The sequence below is a fragment of the Rutidosis leptorrhynchoides genome, chromosome 1 (genome assembly GCF_046630445.1).
Source record: "Rutidosis leptorrhynchoides isolate AG116_Rl617_1_P2 chromosome 1, CSIRO_AGI_Rlap_v1, whole genome shotgun sequence".
NCBI classification, from domain to species: domain Eukaryota; kingdom Viridiplantae; phylum Streptophyta; class Magnoliopsida; order Asterales; family Asteraceae; genus Rutidosis; species Rutidosis leptorrhynchoides.
This window is the reverse complement of record NC_092333.1, coordinates 143,827,503-143,849,151: the sequence shown is the minus strand read 5'-3', so window position 1 is coordinate 143,849,151 and position 21,649 is coordinate 143,827,503. Positions and strand designations below refer to the sequence as shown.

The window sequence follows — 21,649 nt, the reverse complement described above, 5'->3', positions numbered from 1 at the left end:
TTTGAATGAGGCTTGAACGCAAGACGTCCGCAACCTCTGAAATCCATAAAAATGGGCGGGTAACAACAAAAGAAATTTTACAGCGAGTGAGAGTAGAACCCTGCCTTCTCATATGAGAAGACAAGTCAATATATATTATATAGTTCAGCTGGATAACAAATCTCTAATTATCATTTATTTTTATGTAATTTATTTAATAATGTAGTCAAGGTAAACTTGATATATCGTGTATAAATTCTTTTTGAACGTCGATATCGACATCGAATGCTCTCATTAGTTATTATGTCTGAAATAATTTTAGCCCCTAGAATAATATGTTTAAGATTCGCTACTGACTTAATAGTGTCAAAAAATTATAAATAAATACCAAAAATTGTTTACACCATATTTTTCAAACTTTATATTTTTTTGACTGTCATATTTTTTTAACTCTTCTAACTTTATATTAACCTTTTTAAGTATCAAAACTTATTGAAAGAAGTGTTAAAAACTACAAAATTAGTTCTACTCTAAGTTTAGTTGTTGTTTACAAAATTTAATATGTCCTCTTTTTACTGCAAAGTGAAAACGAGGGTCTGACCTTGTTGATTAAGTCATAAAATTTTCGAGAAGTTATTTTTGGTGAACTAACCAAGCAACCTAGACGGCAATTTATCATGCTTAGATATTAAATTTAATCATTAATTAATTAATTATTTAAATTTATGACTCTTTCAAAGATGCCCAAATCATTTTTGCATATCCAGCTTAATATATCCTTTAGTACCGTCGATCCATATATATACCATAAAATATACACATGCTTATATATCTCATCACTCGATTTATCTTTATCAAAACAATAAACAATCAATCAAAGATCAATAGACGACAATCGAACATGACATCTAGGGTTTCAACCACCACCACAACTGTCACTGCAGACACACAATTGCAACGTTTGAATGGTCCAAAACCTGTACCTTTGATGATTACCAAAAACTCTAATTCAAGGGTGATCAAGAAGAACAGTGCAAGTAATAAAAGTGGTGGTCCGGTAATAGTTTACCTCAAGTCTCCAAAGATTGTTCATGTGCTTCCTCATGAGTTCATGACCACTGTCCAAAAACTTACCGGAAAATCACATCAAAATCGTTGATGTTTTATGTTATTTCGTGTACATCTTAGCCAATAGATCGACAAGGATATATATATTCGTTTACCCGTTTACTAGCTGAGTTAATTAATCGCTTAATATCGTTTCATATATACTTATATATGTAGTATTTAAGATATGATGTTGTATTAGGTTATAGATTTGGACCCATACCCATGGGCGGAACTTAATTTGTAGAGATAAAAGGGGTTGTGGCCCCCGAAACTTTCGAGTTATTGCCGATATGTAAAGGTAAACATACATATTATAAGTTATTCGCCTCCAAAATTAAAGTGGTCATTTATCATCATTGCTCAAAAAAAATTTCAAGTTTCGTCACTCCTCATAATGATACTGACATATAATTATAATTATAATGTAATATAATAATAATATATAATATAATATAATTCGTCTGAAACAAACATATGCATATCTAGCAGTAGCTCGAAGTTAACAGGAATTGATTGAGTGTGTGGCCTGTCTATCGATCTGGAATCAATTGAGTGGCCATAAATAATCATTTGACATCGGGCCTTTCCCACTCACTATACACTTTGGTGCCTTTCTTTAAAATGAAAAAAAATTATTGACATGGATGTATCGTATTTGAAATATATCCTTATGTATCTTTTATTTGTGTCAATTAACGATTAATATATATCCTTATGTATCTTTTATTTGTGTCAATTAACGATTAATAAATTTGTAATCGTTTGCTTGAGTGCTTCCTCCGCACTTTGCAAATTTCGGACTTTGTCGGGTCGATCCTTTTGGTGATCGGTGCCGTGTATTGTAACTTATGTTTTGAGTAATTATATTCATCTTGCCTTTCAAAAAAAAATATATATGATCAAGCTAGTACTCGTATTAAGTTGCTAATTTTTTGTTAGGTACGATTTAATTTTTTAAGGGATATGTGAATGGTGTTGATGGAATGATAGTAGAATTAGTTCTCATTGGTGTTACTTTTTGGTGGTTGAAACTCCGACAATATGTGGTCGATCGGATATCTTTTCTGGTTATATTCCGGCATTCTGTATTTATGTGAGCTTAACCTAAACTAGATTTGATGAAATTGCAGGTTTATATCAAGAAAAATAAGATATGTGTTTTGATTTGTCGAAAGAAGTGAAGATTATAAGAAAAGTCGTCACCCCAAAATTGTATAGTAGTCGTCCATGTGAATGAATTTTAATCTTATGTGTACAACAACCTTTTTAGCTTAAATGGATGCCATATCAATCAAATGAAATTAAATGGACGCTAAATTTTTTGAATACTATAATGCTAAAGTTTGATGAGGTTAAATCCGGTGCAGATTTTGTATCCATTAATCCGCAACAAAGACTTTGGGCATTAGACCATTCACATCGGTCCGCCGTTGGTGTCGCCGTTGGGCATTTTCACCAACGGCGCCGATATTAGCAAACCGTCATAGAGTCCGCCGTTGAACCCCGCCCTCACTTTCTTCGTTGCATGACAATATGATTCACGGGGATATTTATTGTTTTCGAACGTTTAATTGGCAATGGTACAAATTTTGAACTTTTGAAAATACATACATACATACATATATATATATATATATATATATATATATATATATATATATATATATATATATATATATATATATATATATATATATATTATCTGTGAAACTGAAACACACGCATACACTAAAACCTCCACTGCAATTCTCAAAACATAAAACACATACACTGCAATTCTCAAACCTCCAAACACACACTTATTACATGGCGCGTTTAACTGTTTCGATGGATGTTTGGTACGGGGGACAATTAAGCGAAGATTGGAAGATGTACCTTGAAAGGCAATGCAAGTCGTTCGAGGCACTCGATATCACCTACTGTGACACGGGGCATTTGTTTGACTACATACGCGAACATGTTGACTTCGAGGCCTCGGATTTTGTTTGGTGTGATCCAGAAACCGATAAGTTTGATTTTATCACGACCGAAAAAGAATGGCATGAAATTGTCGGGAGAGCTTTACTCAAATGCAACCGAATCGAGTTGTATTGTATTGGTATTTGGACCCGACAATTCAGCACTCGACCTCATCTTCACTACCCGCACAACAGTAGCAATGAGGGTTACGTGAGTGACGGCACCATCGGGTCGTACTGAACTTGTTTTATTTAGGACATTGTAATCGTTTTTTTTTTTTAATTTTAGGACTTTGTAATGTATTTTTTTTATTTTTAGGACTTTGTAATGTTTTTATTTTTATTTTTAGGACTTTGTAATGTGTTTTTTTATTTTTTAAGAATTTAATCGTTTTATTTTTATTTTTTGGAATTTGTAATTTTTTTTATTAATAAACTTTTAATTTTAGGATTAAATTGTTTTATATAAGTTAATAATATAAAAGTTTAATATAAAAAATTGAGGTGGGACCAAGTGATGGGTGTATTATGGATGTTAGCAGTTTAGTGGTTGGTTAGTGATGAGAAGTAAGTGCTGATGTGGCGCTGATGTGGTATTCAGTGATCCCATGACGGACCGTCACTGTTAAGAATGGTCTTAGATGCTGCGGATTTAAGGCGTGTTTGATGACGCAAAAATTAAGTGCGCGGTATGGGATTGTGGTAGCTTAAAGGCTCCGAGCCCGGATGGTTTTTCTTTTCGTTTTATCAAACAATTTTGGGGTATTTTAAAAGACGACATTCGTAGTGATGTTCGAAAGTTTTTTGATACATAAGTGATGCCAACTAGCGCGAACTTGGCATATTTTTTACATTCATTCCGAAGGTTATTAATCCGGAACTTTTTAGACCTATTTCTCTAGTTGGTTTTTTCTATAAGATTATCACTAAATTGTTTACGAAACGTCTTGCCAAGGTACTCGACAAGTGTAACATCCCACCTTTTTCCATTTACTTTTCCGTTATACTAATATAAAGTCCGTTATATGTTTATAACATCTCCCGTTGATAAGCGTTTTAAATTATCTCGTTAAGGTAATTCACGCACCCGAACGAAAGTTGAGGGACTAAACTTGACAAGGGATCAAACCCTTGACTAGGTCAAAGGGTCAAACCCCTTTCACCCATTCATTATCATCTCCATCTCTCTCTTTCTCTCTAGCAAGAACACACACCCATTTACAAAATTCATTCAATCATCATCTAAATCCGATCTAGGAGGCTTACAACAAAATAAATTACATATTCGTGATCCTCTCTTCATCCTCTTCATTTTGGTACCAACTTCATCTCGTTTGGGTAACATTTCTAAAACTCTAGATTTCTCTAAATTCGTGTTTTTGACTTGAAATGGTGTTAGTTAGTGTCTATGGCTCATTGTGATGTCGTGTATGTAATTTGTATGCTCGATCTCGTTGTTTTAGTATAACTAGCATGAACTTGAATTTTGGTGTGTTGTTCTTGAATTTTGGATGATCATATGTTGTTAGATGTTAAAAGTGCATGTTCTAATTGTGTTCCTAGTATCATTAGCTTCGTTTTGATGTATAGGTTGATTAAGGAAACTCCAAGAACATGATTAGTGATTTTGTGAACTTGGATTAGGGTTTGATAAGCTTTAGATGAACTTTTGATGCACCAAATGCTATGAAATATTGTAGATGAGAATTTTGTTGCAATGTGTGTATGATTACCTTCGAAACGGCATATCATACATGTAAATTGGTTGCCCGAATCATGAAATGCATATTTGGAACTTGAACTTTGATTATGGACGTTTAAATGCGGTTTTGGGGTGTGTAAGTATTGAATTGCTTGATGAAATGTGTCTAGGTGTTTTCCTCGTCAAATTACCTTTCCGGTGATATAAAATACATGTTCTAATTGTTTGCGGTTTGTAATTTGGGTTGGTTTGATTGTTGGTTCGTGCACTTAGAGTTGCAGCAAACAGGGCCTGGAAACCAACCAGGACGCCGTCCAGAAACTCAGGACGCCGTCCCAACCTTAAAACCAGGACGCCGTCCAGAAACTCAGGACGCCGTCCCAACCTTAAAACCGGGACGCCGTCTAGCTTCTCAGGACGCCGTCCCGTTTGCCTAAAACTGGCTGTTACCTTGGTCATTTGACATAAAAATGTTTACTATGCTACGGACCTCCGATTAACATGAAATTTGGCCAACATGCTCATATATGATTATATAACTTAGAAAAATTGTCGGATACCCAACCCAACCCCGTTGACTTTGACTTTGACCAAGTTTGACTTTTAATCAAACTTAACCAAATGGTTGTGCAATCGTTCTAACATGCTTTTATACTTGTATCTTGCATGAAAGATGACAATTTGATTCACATGCTACATTATTGAGTCGTAACGAGCCATAGGACTAATTGAACATCTTTGACCTATCGTGTTTACCGTTATTGATACAACCTATTGTTTAGGTCAAGACTAGCATTGTTCTTTGCACACGTTTACTTGTCGAAGTACTTTACTACTCGTGCACTCAAGGTGAGATCATAGTCCCACTTTTACTCTTTTTTTTTGAACTTACATTTGGGATGAGAAAACATAAACATTTCTTTACTAAGTGAACACAAGTACAGGAAAACAAACATTCTACATACGAGTTTAGAACAAAATCCTCAATTCGATTATCATTAGTTACACTTGCCGGGTGTAAGCGAGAACTTATGTTGTATGGATCCATATGGGTTTGACAAACCCTCATTCAAACGGTTCGCTACCGTTTACGAATGAAATATATTTTCGAGAAACAGTGTATGTTCTAGCACTAAGTGATGGGGTTCAATGGAAGGAAATGTTAAGCATTGATAATTGGGTGCTCGTGAAACAAACTTTTGGAATGTATTACTATTATTTCATTGATGCAAATCTTGTGGTTCACTTGTACTTACTTACTTAAACCTATGATTTCACCAACGTTTTCGTTGACAGATTTCTATGTTTTTCTCAGGTCCTTGAACGATACATGATACATGCTTCCGCTCATTATTTTGATACTTGCATTGGATGTCGAGTATATATGCATACATGGAGCGTCTTTTGGATACTTTTAAATTGTGTCGCATAAGTTTCATTTGTACTTAAAACTTTGTATCGTAACTTGTGGTGGAACTATTCTTGTAAACTTGAACAACCTTTACATTTGAAATGAATGCGACATATCTTTTGGTCAAACGTTGTTTTAAAGACTTATGACCACGTAACGGGACCTAAGTAGACGGCGCCATCAGTGACGATTTGGTCGGGTCGCTACAACAAGGTTATTTTTCAGGAGCACTCAGCATTCATTGCAGGCCGTCAAATTGGATGGTCCCATGACGTTGTCAGAAATGATATCGTAGTTTAAAAAAAAGAACAAGAAAATGCTTCTTTTAAAAGTCGACTTTAAAAAAGCATATGATTATGTTAGTTGGGATTACCTCTTGTTCATGATATCTTCTTTTGGCTTCACCCCGAGGTGGTGTAGTTGGATCAAAGGTTGTCTCTCATCCTCTAGAACTTCAGTTTTGATTAATTATAGTCTGACTCGTGAATTCTCGATCAAACAGGGGCTTCGCCAGAGTGACCCGTTAAGTCCTTTCCTTTTTATCATTGTTATGGAAGGTCTACATTTGGCGTTTAAACACCCCTTGGAGCCTAATTTCTTGAAGGATGCCAAGGTGGGGGATCATAATTACATCTTTCACACTTCATTTATGCAGATGACGTTATCATTTTTTCGGAATGAGCGAGACTTAAGTTAGACCGCATTCTCCAAATTCTTAAGGTGTTTCACTTGGTATCAGGTCTAAAGATAAATGTTTATGAGTCTCAAGTGTTCGGAATAGGGGTGAATTCAGTTGATGTCCGCGACTGAAGCAGGGTGTCGGGCTTGTTCATTACCTACCAAATATCTCGGAATTCCCATTGGTTCAAACAAGTAGCGAGCTAGTCCATGTTGGTTGAAAAGTTCACAAAAAAAATTATCTTCTTGGAAGGCACCGCTTATATCATCGGGGTGGAAAGTTAAAACTCCTCAAATCGATTCTGGGTAGTCTCGGAATTTATCTTTTTTCGGTTTTCAAATGTTCGGAAACTATTCTAAATAAACTTGAGTCGTTACGTAGTATATTTTTTTGGGAGGTAATGATGTGGTGAAAAATATGGCTTAGGTGAAGTGGAACGTTGTTCTATCTTCCTTTGATAATGGCGGGTTAAATGTTGGGAGTCTCGAGGCTTTTAACTTGGCTTTAATTCTTAAATGAAAATGGCGGTATTTAACAAACCCATATGATTTTTGGATTAAGCTGGTTAAGGCTATCCACAGTGATGTCTTTGAACACTGTAGTGGTAACAGTTTGTGGTCCTCGATTGTAGAGTGCTCCTCTAGAATTTTTTCTGATCATTTACTGCCCTATAATACATTCAAGATGTTTGTTGGTAATGGCTTTTACGTTCGTTTCTGGCTAGATCGATGGTCCGGGCAAGATACTTTAGTGAAGCGTTTTAATCATTTGTATCACCTTGACGTTCAGAAACAATGTGGGATTTCCTATAAGTTTGCAAATGGGGAATGGAATTGGACGTGGTCTATAAGTGATATCGGGCCACGTAATGAATTGAGTTTTGCATTGTTAAGAGATGAAGTGCAGCAGGTTACGCTAGTTGATCGTGATGATTGTTGGGAGTACACGCTTGCGACTGATAGAGTGTTTAGTGTGAAATCAGTGAGGGATGCCATCGATCGAGTAGTATGTCAGGGGGTACGACTAAAACTATTTGGTTCAAATATCTTCCTAGAAAAGTTAACGTTTATTTATGGCGTCTGAACTTATATTCTCTTTCGCTTCGTTGGAATCTCTCCCCCGAGAGGATTAGAAATTTATTCCATCACATGTCCGGTTTGTAGAAATGGCGTTGAGGATCAGAATCATTTATTGTTTGGTTGTTCAGTGGCTTTAGATGTTTGGTGCAAGATTTGTGTTTGTCTAAACATTAATTTACTGGTTTTTGCATCTGCGGACGAAGTTTTTGAATGGATCGGGGGTTCAAATGTTGCAGCTTCTGTTAAGGACCGAACCGTGGCGGTTTTTGTTACTACTTATTGGGCCTTTGGAAATTTCGTAACGACATTGTTTTTAATGAGTCATTTTGTAGTTTAAGTAATATTGTTGATGTAATTAGCATGCATGCTTTTAGATGGCTTAAACATATAGGGGTCATGTTGTTCCTAATTGGAACATGTGACAATTATCTCCTTTGTAATTTTTCTCTTAGCGCTTTAGTATGAAGGGTTTATTAATATATGAAATTCTTTGACAGTTAAAAAAATCAAATATATATGTCACGACTTTAATAATAAAAATGGCTAGTTGACGACATCGAAAACTAATCGGGATAATAAGATGAAAAGTATGTTGGCTCTTGATTCGTACGTACACAATATATATTTGAATCGTAACAAACTAACGTTGCCCCTATATTTATTTATGTATAGATAGACTATACGTATAGACTATAATAAATGGGGGATGATTCTCACACACACTTTTTTGATCCTCACACACATAATACTCAATAGGTGTGTGAGGATCAAAAAAGTGTGTGTGAGAATCATCCCCCATAATAAATAACTAAAATTGTTGTGTATATTATATTAGTAATACTAGTTTTATGAACCCGTGCGTTGCACGACAGTTGTCTATATTAGGATTCGATAACGTTAGTATTGATACCTATACAGCTATACTTATAAAATGTATAATATACAATTAAAATGAAAAAACTCATTTATTACTTATAACATTTGTATTAAAAGTATTATATTGAATACTAACATATATATGAGTCCGTTTTTATAACCATTTTAACTTCAACTAACAAATAATCGATAAAATATTAAATATGAGCCCGTAAAAAGTTTTTTTTTTTAAATTGATCGTTAATAATAATATTTTATGTACATCTCGTCATATATATTTTTGGTACAAACTAATTTTATAATGTCAAATCTCAAACGGATGAGAGTAGGAATAGATCAAAATATATATAGGGATTAACAAATAAACATTTTAACTTCAATTGAAAAATAATCGATAAAACAGTAAAATCAAACATGAGCTTATAAAAAGTTGTTTTAACATGTTAACCGATGACAATGACTGAACAAACTTATATAATATTGGACAATCATATCGAGAGTAAAAACTTCAGTATATCATAAACATCATGTACGTAGGAAAAAATATACGCATATCATTGATATTGATATTATATTATTATATTATATAAATATACTATTAGACATAGTTGGGGTACTATTTGTCCCAAGCTTAATCAACTTGTCCACTGTGCAAAAATAATTGTACGCCAAGTTAATATCGAAAATAAAACAATTAATTTAAAATATGTAATGATAGTGCTATATTCATTTTTTTTTTTTTCGGGTTAATTTAAAAGAAAATCAATTTCCCTAAATTAATGGGTTATTAATTGTTAATGGTATATTTGACTTACCAATTTTTATATCATACATTCCTATGATTAACGAAATTACCATAATTAACAATTATATTATACTACGTAGTATTTTTTTGAAATTCCAAGTTTAAATTATTTTCTGAGTGATGGTATTATACCATATTAGAAATTTACTCGTCTTAATTATTTTATTTATCAGTATTTAATTATTTAATTCAATTTAATGAGGATAATAACACGTAGGATTATTTAATTTCGTTTAATTAAGAAAATTACAGGTAGGATTATTTAATCAAGTTTAATTGAGAAATTGACACGTAAGATTTATAGCACGTGCTTTATAATAATGTATATGTATATGTATGTATGTATGTATGTATGTATGTATGTATGTATGTATGTATAGATACTTGATTAGGCTACGTACTCAGCAAATATATAAATAATATGTACAGAAAAAATGACTTCAGTTACATCCAAAACTACTAATCAGGTAAAAAGAAATTATTGAGAAATCCATCTAGTTTATCATAGCTACGCCTGGAGCTCAAGTCACTATGAGTAGCAAGGTTGCAAAATTCGCTATTCGGAGATTAATCGGTCGGGATTTAAAAGGATTAATCGATAATTCGGGGATTAATCGGATTGTACTGTATACATATAAATACTAAATTATAAAAATTATATTTGTAAATATAAAAAAAACCATAAATACAAAAATAAACTCTAACGTAATTGTCTAAAATTATCTATTTTGTTCAAAAACTATAAAATTTTAGTATAAATTCATGTTAAAATGTTAACCATTTTTAACTTTGACCAACTTTGATTACCAAATTCGATTTTTACCCATCAATTGACGTTGACCGTTTAACTAAACGGATTTTTGAAAATCGGAACAGATTGCTCTTAAAAATGATTAATCGAGGATTAATCGGCGAGTAATCGAGTTTTTTGCAACACTCTCACATGCTAGGCATGTGAGGGTAATTTTGGATATTTAAATTCACGGTTAGCAATTTGGATAAACCACGTAATTAATTTCCAGCATAATTTTGTCTTTTATACGTATATAATAATAATAATAATAATAATAATAATAATAATAATAAAAAGATCACTTCCATTTTCCAAAAGCAGGCCAGTAGAAGACATAAAACCGATCGTTATCAAAAGCCCAAGAGGACGTGATTTCAACGAGACATGTCATAATCATAGTTAACTTGTGATTTAATTTAAGCTTCAATAATGAGATAATTATGAATATTACCAAGCATGGGGCATGTGGGGTCATATGCCTTCTATGGGCTACAAAAGAGCAGTGCAAAAAAAAAAAATTCTTTAACTTTTGCCCCCAGCCCACAAAAAAGTCTAGCCCAATAGAAAGATTAATACTAGCCAAATTTTTTTACAGCTACCATTCCTACCAATTTCATTACCCGCCCTTATTTCTTTTACCCGCTCTTATTGCGTCGAGTCTTTTCTTTGTTACTTCATCTTTTCAATTCCAAATCAAACAACGATGTGTGGAAGGAACTGAAATTGTAAATTGCTCAAGACTCTGGCTATTACATCATCCGATTTCTTTAAGTATTGACAACTTTTCAAGGTATTAAAGCATGTAATTTATTCAATTATTAATTTAGGGTTTACAAAATTTGTGCTAAAAATATGAAATATGATGTTAAAATTTTGTACTTTTGAGTTATGACTTAATGTTAATGAGTTGTTTTATGTCCTATTTGTTTGTAACAACAATCGTTATTTATCTTTAATTTATTAACTGTTTAGGTTTTTGAGGCAAAATGGGTTACAAATTCGATGGTCAATTTGCATAAAAAAAAATTGAACATTACCAATTAATAATGATATTTAAAGATAAATGCTTATTTAGACCTGGTATTAAGTTTTTATGTTGACTACTTGTAACCACAATGTTAACTGATGATTTTTCCTTACCTGTTACTCATTTTTTAAGAAACTGGACACTCTGTTTGATGTTATGATTATAGTGTTAATAATTAGAAACTCTCTTTAATAGGCATGGACAAGTATTTAAAAAGAAAAGAACCATCTTCGTCGACGCCAATTAATCATATTGAAATCGATGATCTTCCATGGGACCCGTGTGATAGACCAAGAATTTTGCAATATCACCCTAATCAAAGAGATGAGATAAGGAGACAGTACTGGATTATGGGACCTACTCAACCACGTGGTCATGATTTTCCAAAAAAGAACGGTAGACGTTTTGTTAAAGCTTGGTTCGATAAATATAGTAATTGGATTGAGTATAGTGTTAAGTCGGATAGAGCATTTTGCTTGTGTTGTTACTTATTTAGAGATCATATTGGGCTCCAAGGCGGTAATGAGGCATTTGTGACAGAAGGGTTTAATGGATGGAACAAGACAGAGAGACTTAAAGATCACGTTGGTCATGTTAATAGCTTTCATAATAAAGCATTACAAAAGTGTGAATTTTTAGTGAAACCAAATCAATCTATTTTTACAGCCTTTTAGTGAAACCAAAGTGTGAATTTTGATGAATGTTGTTTGTGCTTCTTGTAAATGAAAAGATATATTGCTAGATACGGATAAAGAGAGGGTACAAAGAGAAATTGGCAATGGTTTAATTGAAACGGGAAAAGGATTGAATCAAGAGCTTTCTTTTATACGACCCGGAGATACACGATGGAATTCTCACTATAAAACACTTTTGCGCTTGGTTGAAATGTATCCATCAATTATTAAAGTCCTTGAATATGTTAAAGAGGAGGGAGTCAACGGTTCTAGCCAAAATCAAGCGCATGGCCTTTTAAAGTATTTAAAATCATTTGATTTTGTATTTTATTTGCATCTAATGTTGCGCATTTTGGGCTTCACAAATATATTGTCGCAAGCTCTTCAAAGAAAAGATCAAGACATATTAGAAGCAGTTTTATTGGTTGGGTCAACAAAAGAAAATTTACAAGAGTTAAGAACAATTGGGTTTGAACAAGTCTTGAAAAAAATATCTTCTTTTTGTGAAAAGCATGATATCCCGATGTTGAAAATGAATATGGTTTGTGTTAATTCAAGAAGATAAAGGGACAAGATCACAAATCAACATTATTATGAAGTTGAGTGTTTTAACACCGTTGTAGATATACAAATTCAAGAGTTCGGTGATTGTTTTAGTGAAGCTAGTACCGAGTTACTCAATAGTATGGCGGCGTTGAATCCACGCGATTCATTTTCAATGTTTGATGTATCGAAATTACTAAGGTTGAGTCAGTTTTATCCAAAAGATTTTAGTAGTTTGGAGATGATTGAGCTTGAAGAACAACTTGACATGTACCATCATAGTGTCCGACACGATGAAAGATTTGATAATTTGGTTGGCATTGCCTACCTTGCTAGAGTGATGGTGGAAACAAGAAAATATCTATCTTATCCGTTGGTTTATCGGTTATTGAAGCTAGCATTGGTTTTGCCCATTGCAACCGCAACCGTTGAGAGATGCTTCTCGGCGATGAAAATTATAAAATCAAATTTACGCAATCGCATTGGGGAGGACTTTTTGAATGCTTGTGTAATATGTGCGGTAGAAAGAGAAGCTCTCGCCAAAGTTAAAGATGAAGATGTAATTCAACGTTTTCAAAAGATGCGTGACCGTAAAGGAAAGGTGTAGCTTTTAGGCATATTTTGTGCAGTTTTTTTGGTAGCTGTTATGCAGTTTTTTTGGGTTGTTTTAGTGCGGTATTTTTGCTATTTTTTAGTCCTTATATGCTGCTATTTTTAGACAGTTTTAATTATGTAATGCTGCTGTTTTTGAGCAGTTTTAGGGTTGCAATGTTGCTGTCTTTGAGCGTTTAGAGCTGTAATATTGCTGTTATTGTGCAGTTCCAGTGCAGTAATTTTACTGCCTTTTTTGAGCAGTTTTGCTGATGTATTGATGTTATATATTGTGCAAAAATTATAATAGTGAAGCTGGTTTTTTTTTTAAGAATTATCGTTGGTGTTGCAGTTTTTTCGCCCCCATTATTATTGAATCTTGGTTCCGCCACTGTCATTAATCATGGTAAAGCCAAATATATCAAGAACCACTTTCTAACACTTACTAACTTGAAGCCTAGAATTCATTACATGAAGTAAAATTTCAAACACCGCTACAAGAAAAATAAGCTTTAGTGACGAAGGCTATTAGTCACTAATAACACTAAAATGGTCACTAAATCAAGTTAGTGACTAAACTATAGATCCGTCACAAAATATTTTTAGAGACCAAAATACCAAAATTGGTCACTATAGTGACCATTTGTTTGGTCACTAATATCGTTTAGTGACCAAAATTTAGTGACCACTTTTTTAATAGTAACTAAATAGCATTATTAGTGATCAAATATTGAGTTGTCATTAAAAGATCGTCAAAAATGAGCATTTTTTTTTACTGCACATAAGTGTTAATTGTTTTTCATTAAGTAAAATCAGTTTAAACATTTAGGAAGATGATCGATATCTCATTTATTAAGGCTTTTCAAAAAAAAAAAAAAAAAAAAAAAAAAAATCTCATTTATTAAATCCTCCCATCTAATGCATGTGTTGAGTTATTAAGTGAAATTGTGATAAGTTATTATTGAATTATGCTAGGATGCTTTGATGACTAAAATAATTCTTTATCTCATGACAAAAAATATGCACATACAATTTATGGAACTTGTAATTACTTCATGTTAAGATGCTCACCTCTTTTATATATCTTGATACATTTAAATATGTTCGGTGTATTTGTGCTACTTTATTGTTCGCCTTTTTTGCATTTGATGTCAAGTAAAGATTCATACTATAAGGCTACTTCGGACACACTCCGTAATATGCAAGGTTCTTATATACTTTGTTCTAACTCAATTTTGCATATAATATATTGAGTAAAGAAGTTAAAAAAAAAAGTTAAAAGTTGCTCAACACTTGATTACATTTGAAGACAACTTTTGCGCTATCATTTATAATAAGTTTACAAGCAAATCATTTTTTTCTTTGAGATTTCTTAGGAAGAGATAATCTATTTGTTAGAATTAAGTTGTAAACCTTAATCATCATATACTTCTGGTTTACTTTGCATATCATACTCAAAACATCATATTATATTCTACGGAGTCCTCCATAGGGGTGTTCAAAACCGGATATCCGAAATTTCGGATATCCGAAAATCGGATATCCGAAATTTCGGATAGTGAATTTGGCCATCCGATATCCGAATCCGAAATTTCGGATATCCGATCTTCGGATATTCAAAATTTCGGATTCGGATATCGGATTATCCGAATATACGAAGTTTATAAAAAAAAAATTGAGAAGTTCACAAAAGTTAATCAGTTTCAACAATTCTGATTTGCTAAAGTGCCTAAGTGGTGATAAATTGATACTCTCATACTATGAAACGCTACAAATGCATTCATACTTCAAAATATGTATCCATTATTTGTTTTAGTTTATAAACGATTTACAAATCAATACATTTACATTTGTCGATTATAAACTGTCGGTAGAAATACTACTTCAATTCTTCAAAGCCCAAAAAAAAAAAAGTTGAATACTCATATATTATTAACTCAAACTCATATATCACTACTCGTGCTGACAAACAATTGAATTCAACATATCGTGGTACGGCAACTGATTCAGCTTGCGGTAGCACCTTCTCCTCTCGAGGTTGTTCTACAGCGGCAAGATTTTTATCAAAATCATACTCCTCTTCCGCTGCTTTCCCGAATTTCTTTTTCTTCTTTTTAACTTTAGAAGTTAAGTATCATCGAATCAAATCTAGAAGCAACAAACATAAACAGATACTAAGAATAGAGAATAGATGAAGATGTAAGAAATCAAAGATGAAGAATAGATGATGAGGTGGTGAGACGAAGATGTTTAGATCTATGGATTTTTTTTACTTTTTGAGTTTTTTGTGGTGAGATGAAAGTGTTTAGATCTAGGGATTTTTTTATTTTTTTTTTGGGTTTTTGTACTGTACCACTCAAAAAGCTAAGTACCTATCTCTTTTAAATAAATATTATTAAATTATTAAAATATATTTTCGGATATTCGGATATCCGAATATCCGAAAATATTGAAAAGTGCATTCCGAAACCCGAATCCGAAAATCGGATATCCGATTTTCGGATATTCGAAAATCCGGATATCCGATTTTTCGGATAATTTCGGATCGGATTTTCGGATTTTTCGGATTGCGGATTCGGATTCGGATATTATGAACACCCCTACTCCATAGTCCATACTATCATATACTTATATTTTTAATATATAACAATAACACAAACATAATAATTTGATATAAAGCTAAAAAAATGCCATCCAAAACATCCTTTTTAATTTAAGAAGCCTTCACGAAATCACAAAAATGCTCCACAATGCGCTTAGTGAGCGTTATTTTTTTTTTTTCTTCTATTTTTTTAAACCACGAAAATATTTGTAAGATCTTACATCAATAACTTTGCAGAGATGTCACTGAAGACTATTTTATTAGCACATCTTGACTTGCACGTGTTGTAACTTGTATTCCACTTATTATGGAGAGCCCAACTTACTCTCCTGGATATATGTATCAGTCAAACATTTGTTGTATCTAGTTTCCTATATATTCTTTGTATCGTAGTGTATTCAAAGTAATACGAATAACAAACACTTGTTCTCAACTGTGATAAGTTTTATATGGTTTTTTTTTTTTTTTTTTTTTTTGAAGAGCAAGAAGAGACTTTCATAAACAACAAAACGAAGAAACAAAGAGAACCCGGCTAAGCACTAGCCGAAAACAAGAACGAAACAACGAAAAAACATACAACTAAAGGGGCGGAGAAGCACCCAACACGACTAAATATCTAAATACAATGAAGGATTTGTGAGCCACACATGCCATTCAATACTTTTGCCTTTGATTCTGTTTAAAATTCATTCAAATGTTTTGACTTGAATTTCATTAATGACGACCGTCGGAGTCCAACTTTTGTTTTGGAACACCACCCTATTACGATTCTTCCAAATGTAGTATCCACAAACCCACTCTACGGCTTGCCATATTTTTAGACCAAGAGGAGACGTTGAATTTGGCGATTTACCTTGGAACATATCCATGAAGCTAATATTTGAGCACGAACCAAAATTCCACCATTTGAGGATCCGAGACCACACATCCTTTGAAAACTTACAAGAGAACATTGAGTGAACAACCGATTCAAGATCTTCATCACAAACGGGGCATCGAGAACTATGAAGATCCACACCCCTTTTGTCAAGTTCCACCCGAACCGGAATTCTTTTTTTCAACATTCTCCACACAAAAATTTTCACTTTTTTTGGAACGAGGTTGTTTCGCAAGGTTTGTTGAGACGATGAGATTGGTAAGTTAAGAATCTGATGATCAATAAGATATGCGAGCCGTTTAACTGTGAAAACCCCGTTGGTTGCAAGAGCCCACGACCAGGAACTTTTATCTTGAAAATTTATCGAAATGGAACGCAGCAGCAGGAGCATCTCTTCGAATTCATCCGCGGTACGGCCATGAGGGATTCGTAACCATTTCCAGAAGAAAGATCCCGAGTTGTTGTCCCATACAATGATACGATCTCTGACAGCAGCATCCGTGTTACACTCGAGTCTATATAGTCTTAGGAACGAGTCTTTGAAGCTAACCGAACCGCACCAAATGTCGCTCCAAAAAGATGTAGATCGACCGTCACCTAAAGATCTTTTGAACGAGTTAATGAAGGGAACTTGTAAATCTTTAATTTTGAGACCTGCAGAAATAATATTTTTCCAAGTACTTGCACCCGAAAAGTGGGCAATCCCACCCTCCGACCGCAAGCCACCGTCAATTCCATATATGCTACAAATAATTTTTGTCCATAGACAATCGGTTTCGGTTTTGAACCTCCACCACCACTTGCCCAAAAGAGCTAGATTTTTGCTTTTTAGGGATCCAACATTTAACCCCCCGGACCCGTAAGATGAAAGAATTGTATCCCATTTAACCCATGACATTTTAGAACCCGAAAGATCCCCACCCCAAAAGAAATTACGTCTCACACTCTCAAGCAGTTTAAGCACACAAGGCGGGGCACGAAAGAGCGAGAAGTAATACAACGGAAGGCTACTAAGTACCGATTTTAAAAGAACTAATCTTCCACCATAGGACAACTATTTCATCTTCCATTTCGATAACCTTTTCTTGAATTTTTCAATAACCGGCGCCCAATCACTAAATTTTTTCATATTAGTACCAATAGGAAGGCCAAGATAAATAAAGGGAAAATTCCCGGCTTGACAACCCATACGTCTAGCAAGAGCTTCAATTTCGACCGAGTTGACACCAACGCCATAAAGACAACTTTTTGGAGATTTACCTTTAACCCTGAGGCCAATTCAAAGCATTTAAGGATATTAAGAAGGTTTCGCGCATTTAATCGGGACCATTCACCGAAGAAAATGGTATCATCGGCATATTGTAAATGGGATATCAAGATATTATCGCTCCCAATTTTAACTCCTTTGAAGAGATTACGTTCAACCGCGGCTTTAGTGAGAATATTTAGACCTTCGGCAGCAAGGATAAATAAAAAAGGAGACAAGGGATCGCCTTGTCGAACACCACTACCAATAGAAAACTCACGAGTTGGAGATCCATTTACTAAAATGGATATGCTAGCCGATTTTAGACAAGATAAGATCCACTTCCTCCATTTAGCCCCGAATCCCATACTAGCCATGACTTCCATGAGGAAATCTCAATTCAAACTATCAAATGCCTTTTCAAAGTCCACCTTAAAAACAATGCCTTTTTTCTTGTGTGCCTTCATGTAACCGAGGGATTCGTTAGCGATTAACACACCATCTAAAATGAATCTTTCCTTCAAGAACGCGCTTTGCTCTGAACCAACAAGTCTAGGAATAACCTTTCTGAGTCTATTGGAGAGAATTTTGGCTACGATTTTGTAGAAGCTTCCAATGAGACTAATAGGTCGATAGTCACTAAGGGTAATGGGGTCATTCTTCTTCGGGACCAAAGTGACGAAAGAAGCGTTACAACCCTTCGAAAATTCCCCATTGTTCCAAAACCAAGAGATGGCATTAACAACATCAACTTTAATCACATCCCAAATTTTTTTTAAAAACCTCAAGTTAAAACCATCCGGACCAGGGGCTTTGGTGCTACCGCAATCATTGATGGCTTCAACAATCTCCGATTCACTAATGGGGCATTCGAGACTATCCGCTTCTTCGGCCGACAAAGTAGGGTACACTAAGTCTGAAAGGACCCGTCCTAATCCATCCGAACGAAGTCATCAACATTTGGTTCCTTTGCGATGATCGACTCCAAGTATTGTCCTTAACATGAGCAAATGCACAGCGGAAGACTTAATTCGTACCTGAGAATAACATGCTTTAAAACGTCAACATAAAGTTGGTGAGATATATAGGTTTGATACTAGCAGCGTTATAACTATGGACCACAAGATCTCATATATAAACATTTAATTAAAAATATTCTAAGTGGTTGAGCACTTGGTAACCATACTTAACATTTAATCACGTCGCATATTCCCTTTATTATGAAATCTTACTACACCGTACCAAGTGTAGTCACGAAACGAAGTACTGTGCAACCGTTGAATACTGGTCGTCCAGTCCGGTTGGGGTTGTCAGGCCCGATAGATCTATCAACAGGATTCGCGTTTACAATACCCATGTAAATTGTAGTTACCAAGCTACAGGGAAATATGCCAGTGGTACAACTCAACGTAGAATATATATTTTCGTCACTTGTGTCCATAACGTAAATCATTTATAGAAACAGCGCATGTATTCTCAGCCCAAAAATATTTAGAGTTTAAAAGGGACTATATACTCACCTAATGTATTTTGTAGTAAAAATACATATAACATCAATGATCAAGTATAAGGTTGGCCTCGGATTCACGAACCTATATCATTGGTTTATTTATTAATATACATAGTTGTAATGAAACAATATATATAATTATTTATTTAATTACATTATTTATATATATTTTCATACGTTCATATTTATACATTTTTTTAAAAAAAAAAATAACTTTTGTTATGTTGTAATTGTTAGATATATATATATATATATATATATATATATATATATATATATATATATATATATATATATATATATATATATATATATATATATATATATATATATATATATATATATTTATATATATATATAACATTTATTTGAAAAGATAGTTAATACCTAATGACACTAATAATGATAGTAATAATAATAATAATAATAATAATAGTAATAATGATAATAATAATCAAAAGGATAATTTTAATATTTTTAATAATAAAAAGACAATGATAAAAATAATAATAATGATACTTTCGATAATACTTTTAACTAAAATGATAGTTTTAATTATAATGACATTCTTAATATTAGGGTTACTCTTGATAATAATAATAATAGTAATAATAATAATAATAATAATAATAATAATAATAATAATAATAATAATAATAATAATAATAATAATAATAATAATAATTTTTAGAACATAGAACTACCTCATAAATGGTTTTCTAAAAAAAATATGTCTCAAGCCGGAATCGAACCCGAGACCTCCCGCTCCAACACAAACACCCTAACCAATACGCCATTCAATCTTTCTGTTTTATTTTAGGTGCATATTATTTTAAACCAAGCTTTTGTTTCCCATATTCATCTTCTTCCTCAAAAGAACTAGTCAACCATTGAATTCATCCAATGAACCTCACAACGAATTTAAGGCTTGGGTTGGGACAGAAACAACTAAATGATGATTCAAATTACCAAACACGAACAGAAAAAGAAAAAAAAAAAATTTAAGAACACGCTGAAGAAAAAAAAATTAAAATAAAAACTCAAATCGTGATTTTGGATTTGAGTTTGTTTTAGTTCATTATCCCTAAACGAAAAAGGTTTTAAATCGTACCTATAATCTCTATCTATCTTTAATTTAACAGAAAACATTATAACACTTTCGAATTTCCTTATAAACTCAAAGTTGAACTTTTTGTAAAAAAATACATTGATTTCGAAATTGGAATTCGTTAAAAGGAGTTGAGACTTAAGATTTTACAGAGAGTTTGAGTGAGGGATTCCTCACAACTCTGCATTGTTACTTTTTGAAAAACGACCTGAATTCGATTTATGACCTAAAAGCTGGAAAAACAGTGTTCTCGTGTTCCCCCTTCTGGTTTCTGTTTAATCTCGTTAATCCTAAACAGTTTCTAGTTGCTGCTATTAATGTCTGATAAAGAGTTTGAAAAAGTTAATTGATTTTCTTTTACAACAGCAAAATATATATAGACAAAATAATTCACAAGAACAGAAGAATGAAATAAAAACAAAAATAAAAGTTTAGTTTTGCTGTATCTGATTTGAACAATTAACAATGATGTATAACAAATTTTGTCATGTATCAATTGGAGTCGAGCTGTATAAAAATCAAAAGAATCACGTTTGATGGAGATAGGGAGCTGAATATTATTATTTATTTGTTTATGTTTTAAAAAAAATTGCAGGTATATATATATGTACTCGTATTTTATGTTAAAATATATACATATTATATATATAAATATATGGTTTTATATATATTTATTTAATTCATATATCTGTCTTTATATTTATCTGTTTTTATTTGTATTTATGAATTATCTGTATTTGATATGTTATAATTCATATTAATAATATTAATATTTTTAATACTATACTATAAATAATGATAATAAAAATACTAATAATAATTAATCATACTAATAACTAAAATTGTAAAAAAAAAATTACTTATAATAATGGTAATATTAATAAAGATAATCATAATATTAGTAATATTTATTTATAATAATATAACAATTTAAATGTGTCAGATTATTATATCATATAATACTGATAAAATATTTAATATTTATATAATACATACTATATATATTTAATAGTTATTCATATAGTGTTATTTATGCGTAGATATCAATTATATATATTGAAACACATATACTCAAAGTA

At 32.7% G+C, this 21,649-nt stretch overlaps 2 protein-coding genes across 2 annotated transcripts; one reads left to right on the top strand and one right to left on the bottom strand.

The window, feature by feature from the left end:
• The first annotated feature begins 11,616 nt into the window (after window positions 1-11,616).
• LOC139889779 (uncharacterized) lies at window positions 11,617-16,365 on the top strand. Its single transcript, XM_071872714.1, has 6 exons — window positions 11,617-12,007; window positions 12,150-12,359; window positions 12,717-13,237; window positions 13,456-13,465; window positions 13,580-13,633; window positions 16,310-16,365. Exons 1-6 carry the CDS (start codon window positions 11,617-11,619, stop codon window positions 16,363-16,365), a joined length of 1,242 nt encoding a protein of 413 aa, XP_071728815.1.
• Window positions 16,366-17,760: 1,395 nt separating this feature from the next.
• Window positions 17,761-18,329, bottom strand: LOC139889766 (uncharacterized). Its single transcript, XM_071872701.1, has 2 exons — window positions 18,190-18,329; window positions 17,761-17,974 (listed from the first exon to the last, which is right to left on the bottom strand). The coding sequence occupies exons 1-2, from the start codon at window positions 18,327-18,329 to the stop codon at window positions 17,761-17,763; spliced, it is 354 nt and encodes a 117-aa protein (XP_071728802.1).
• Between the last annotated feature and the right edge of the window lie 3,320 nt (window positions 18,330-21,649).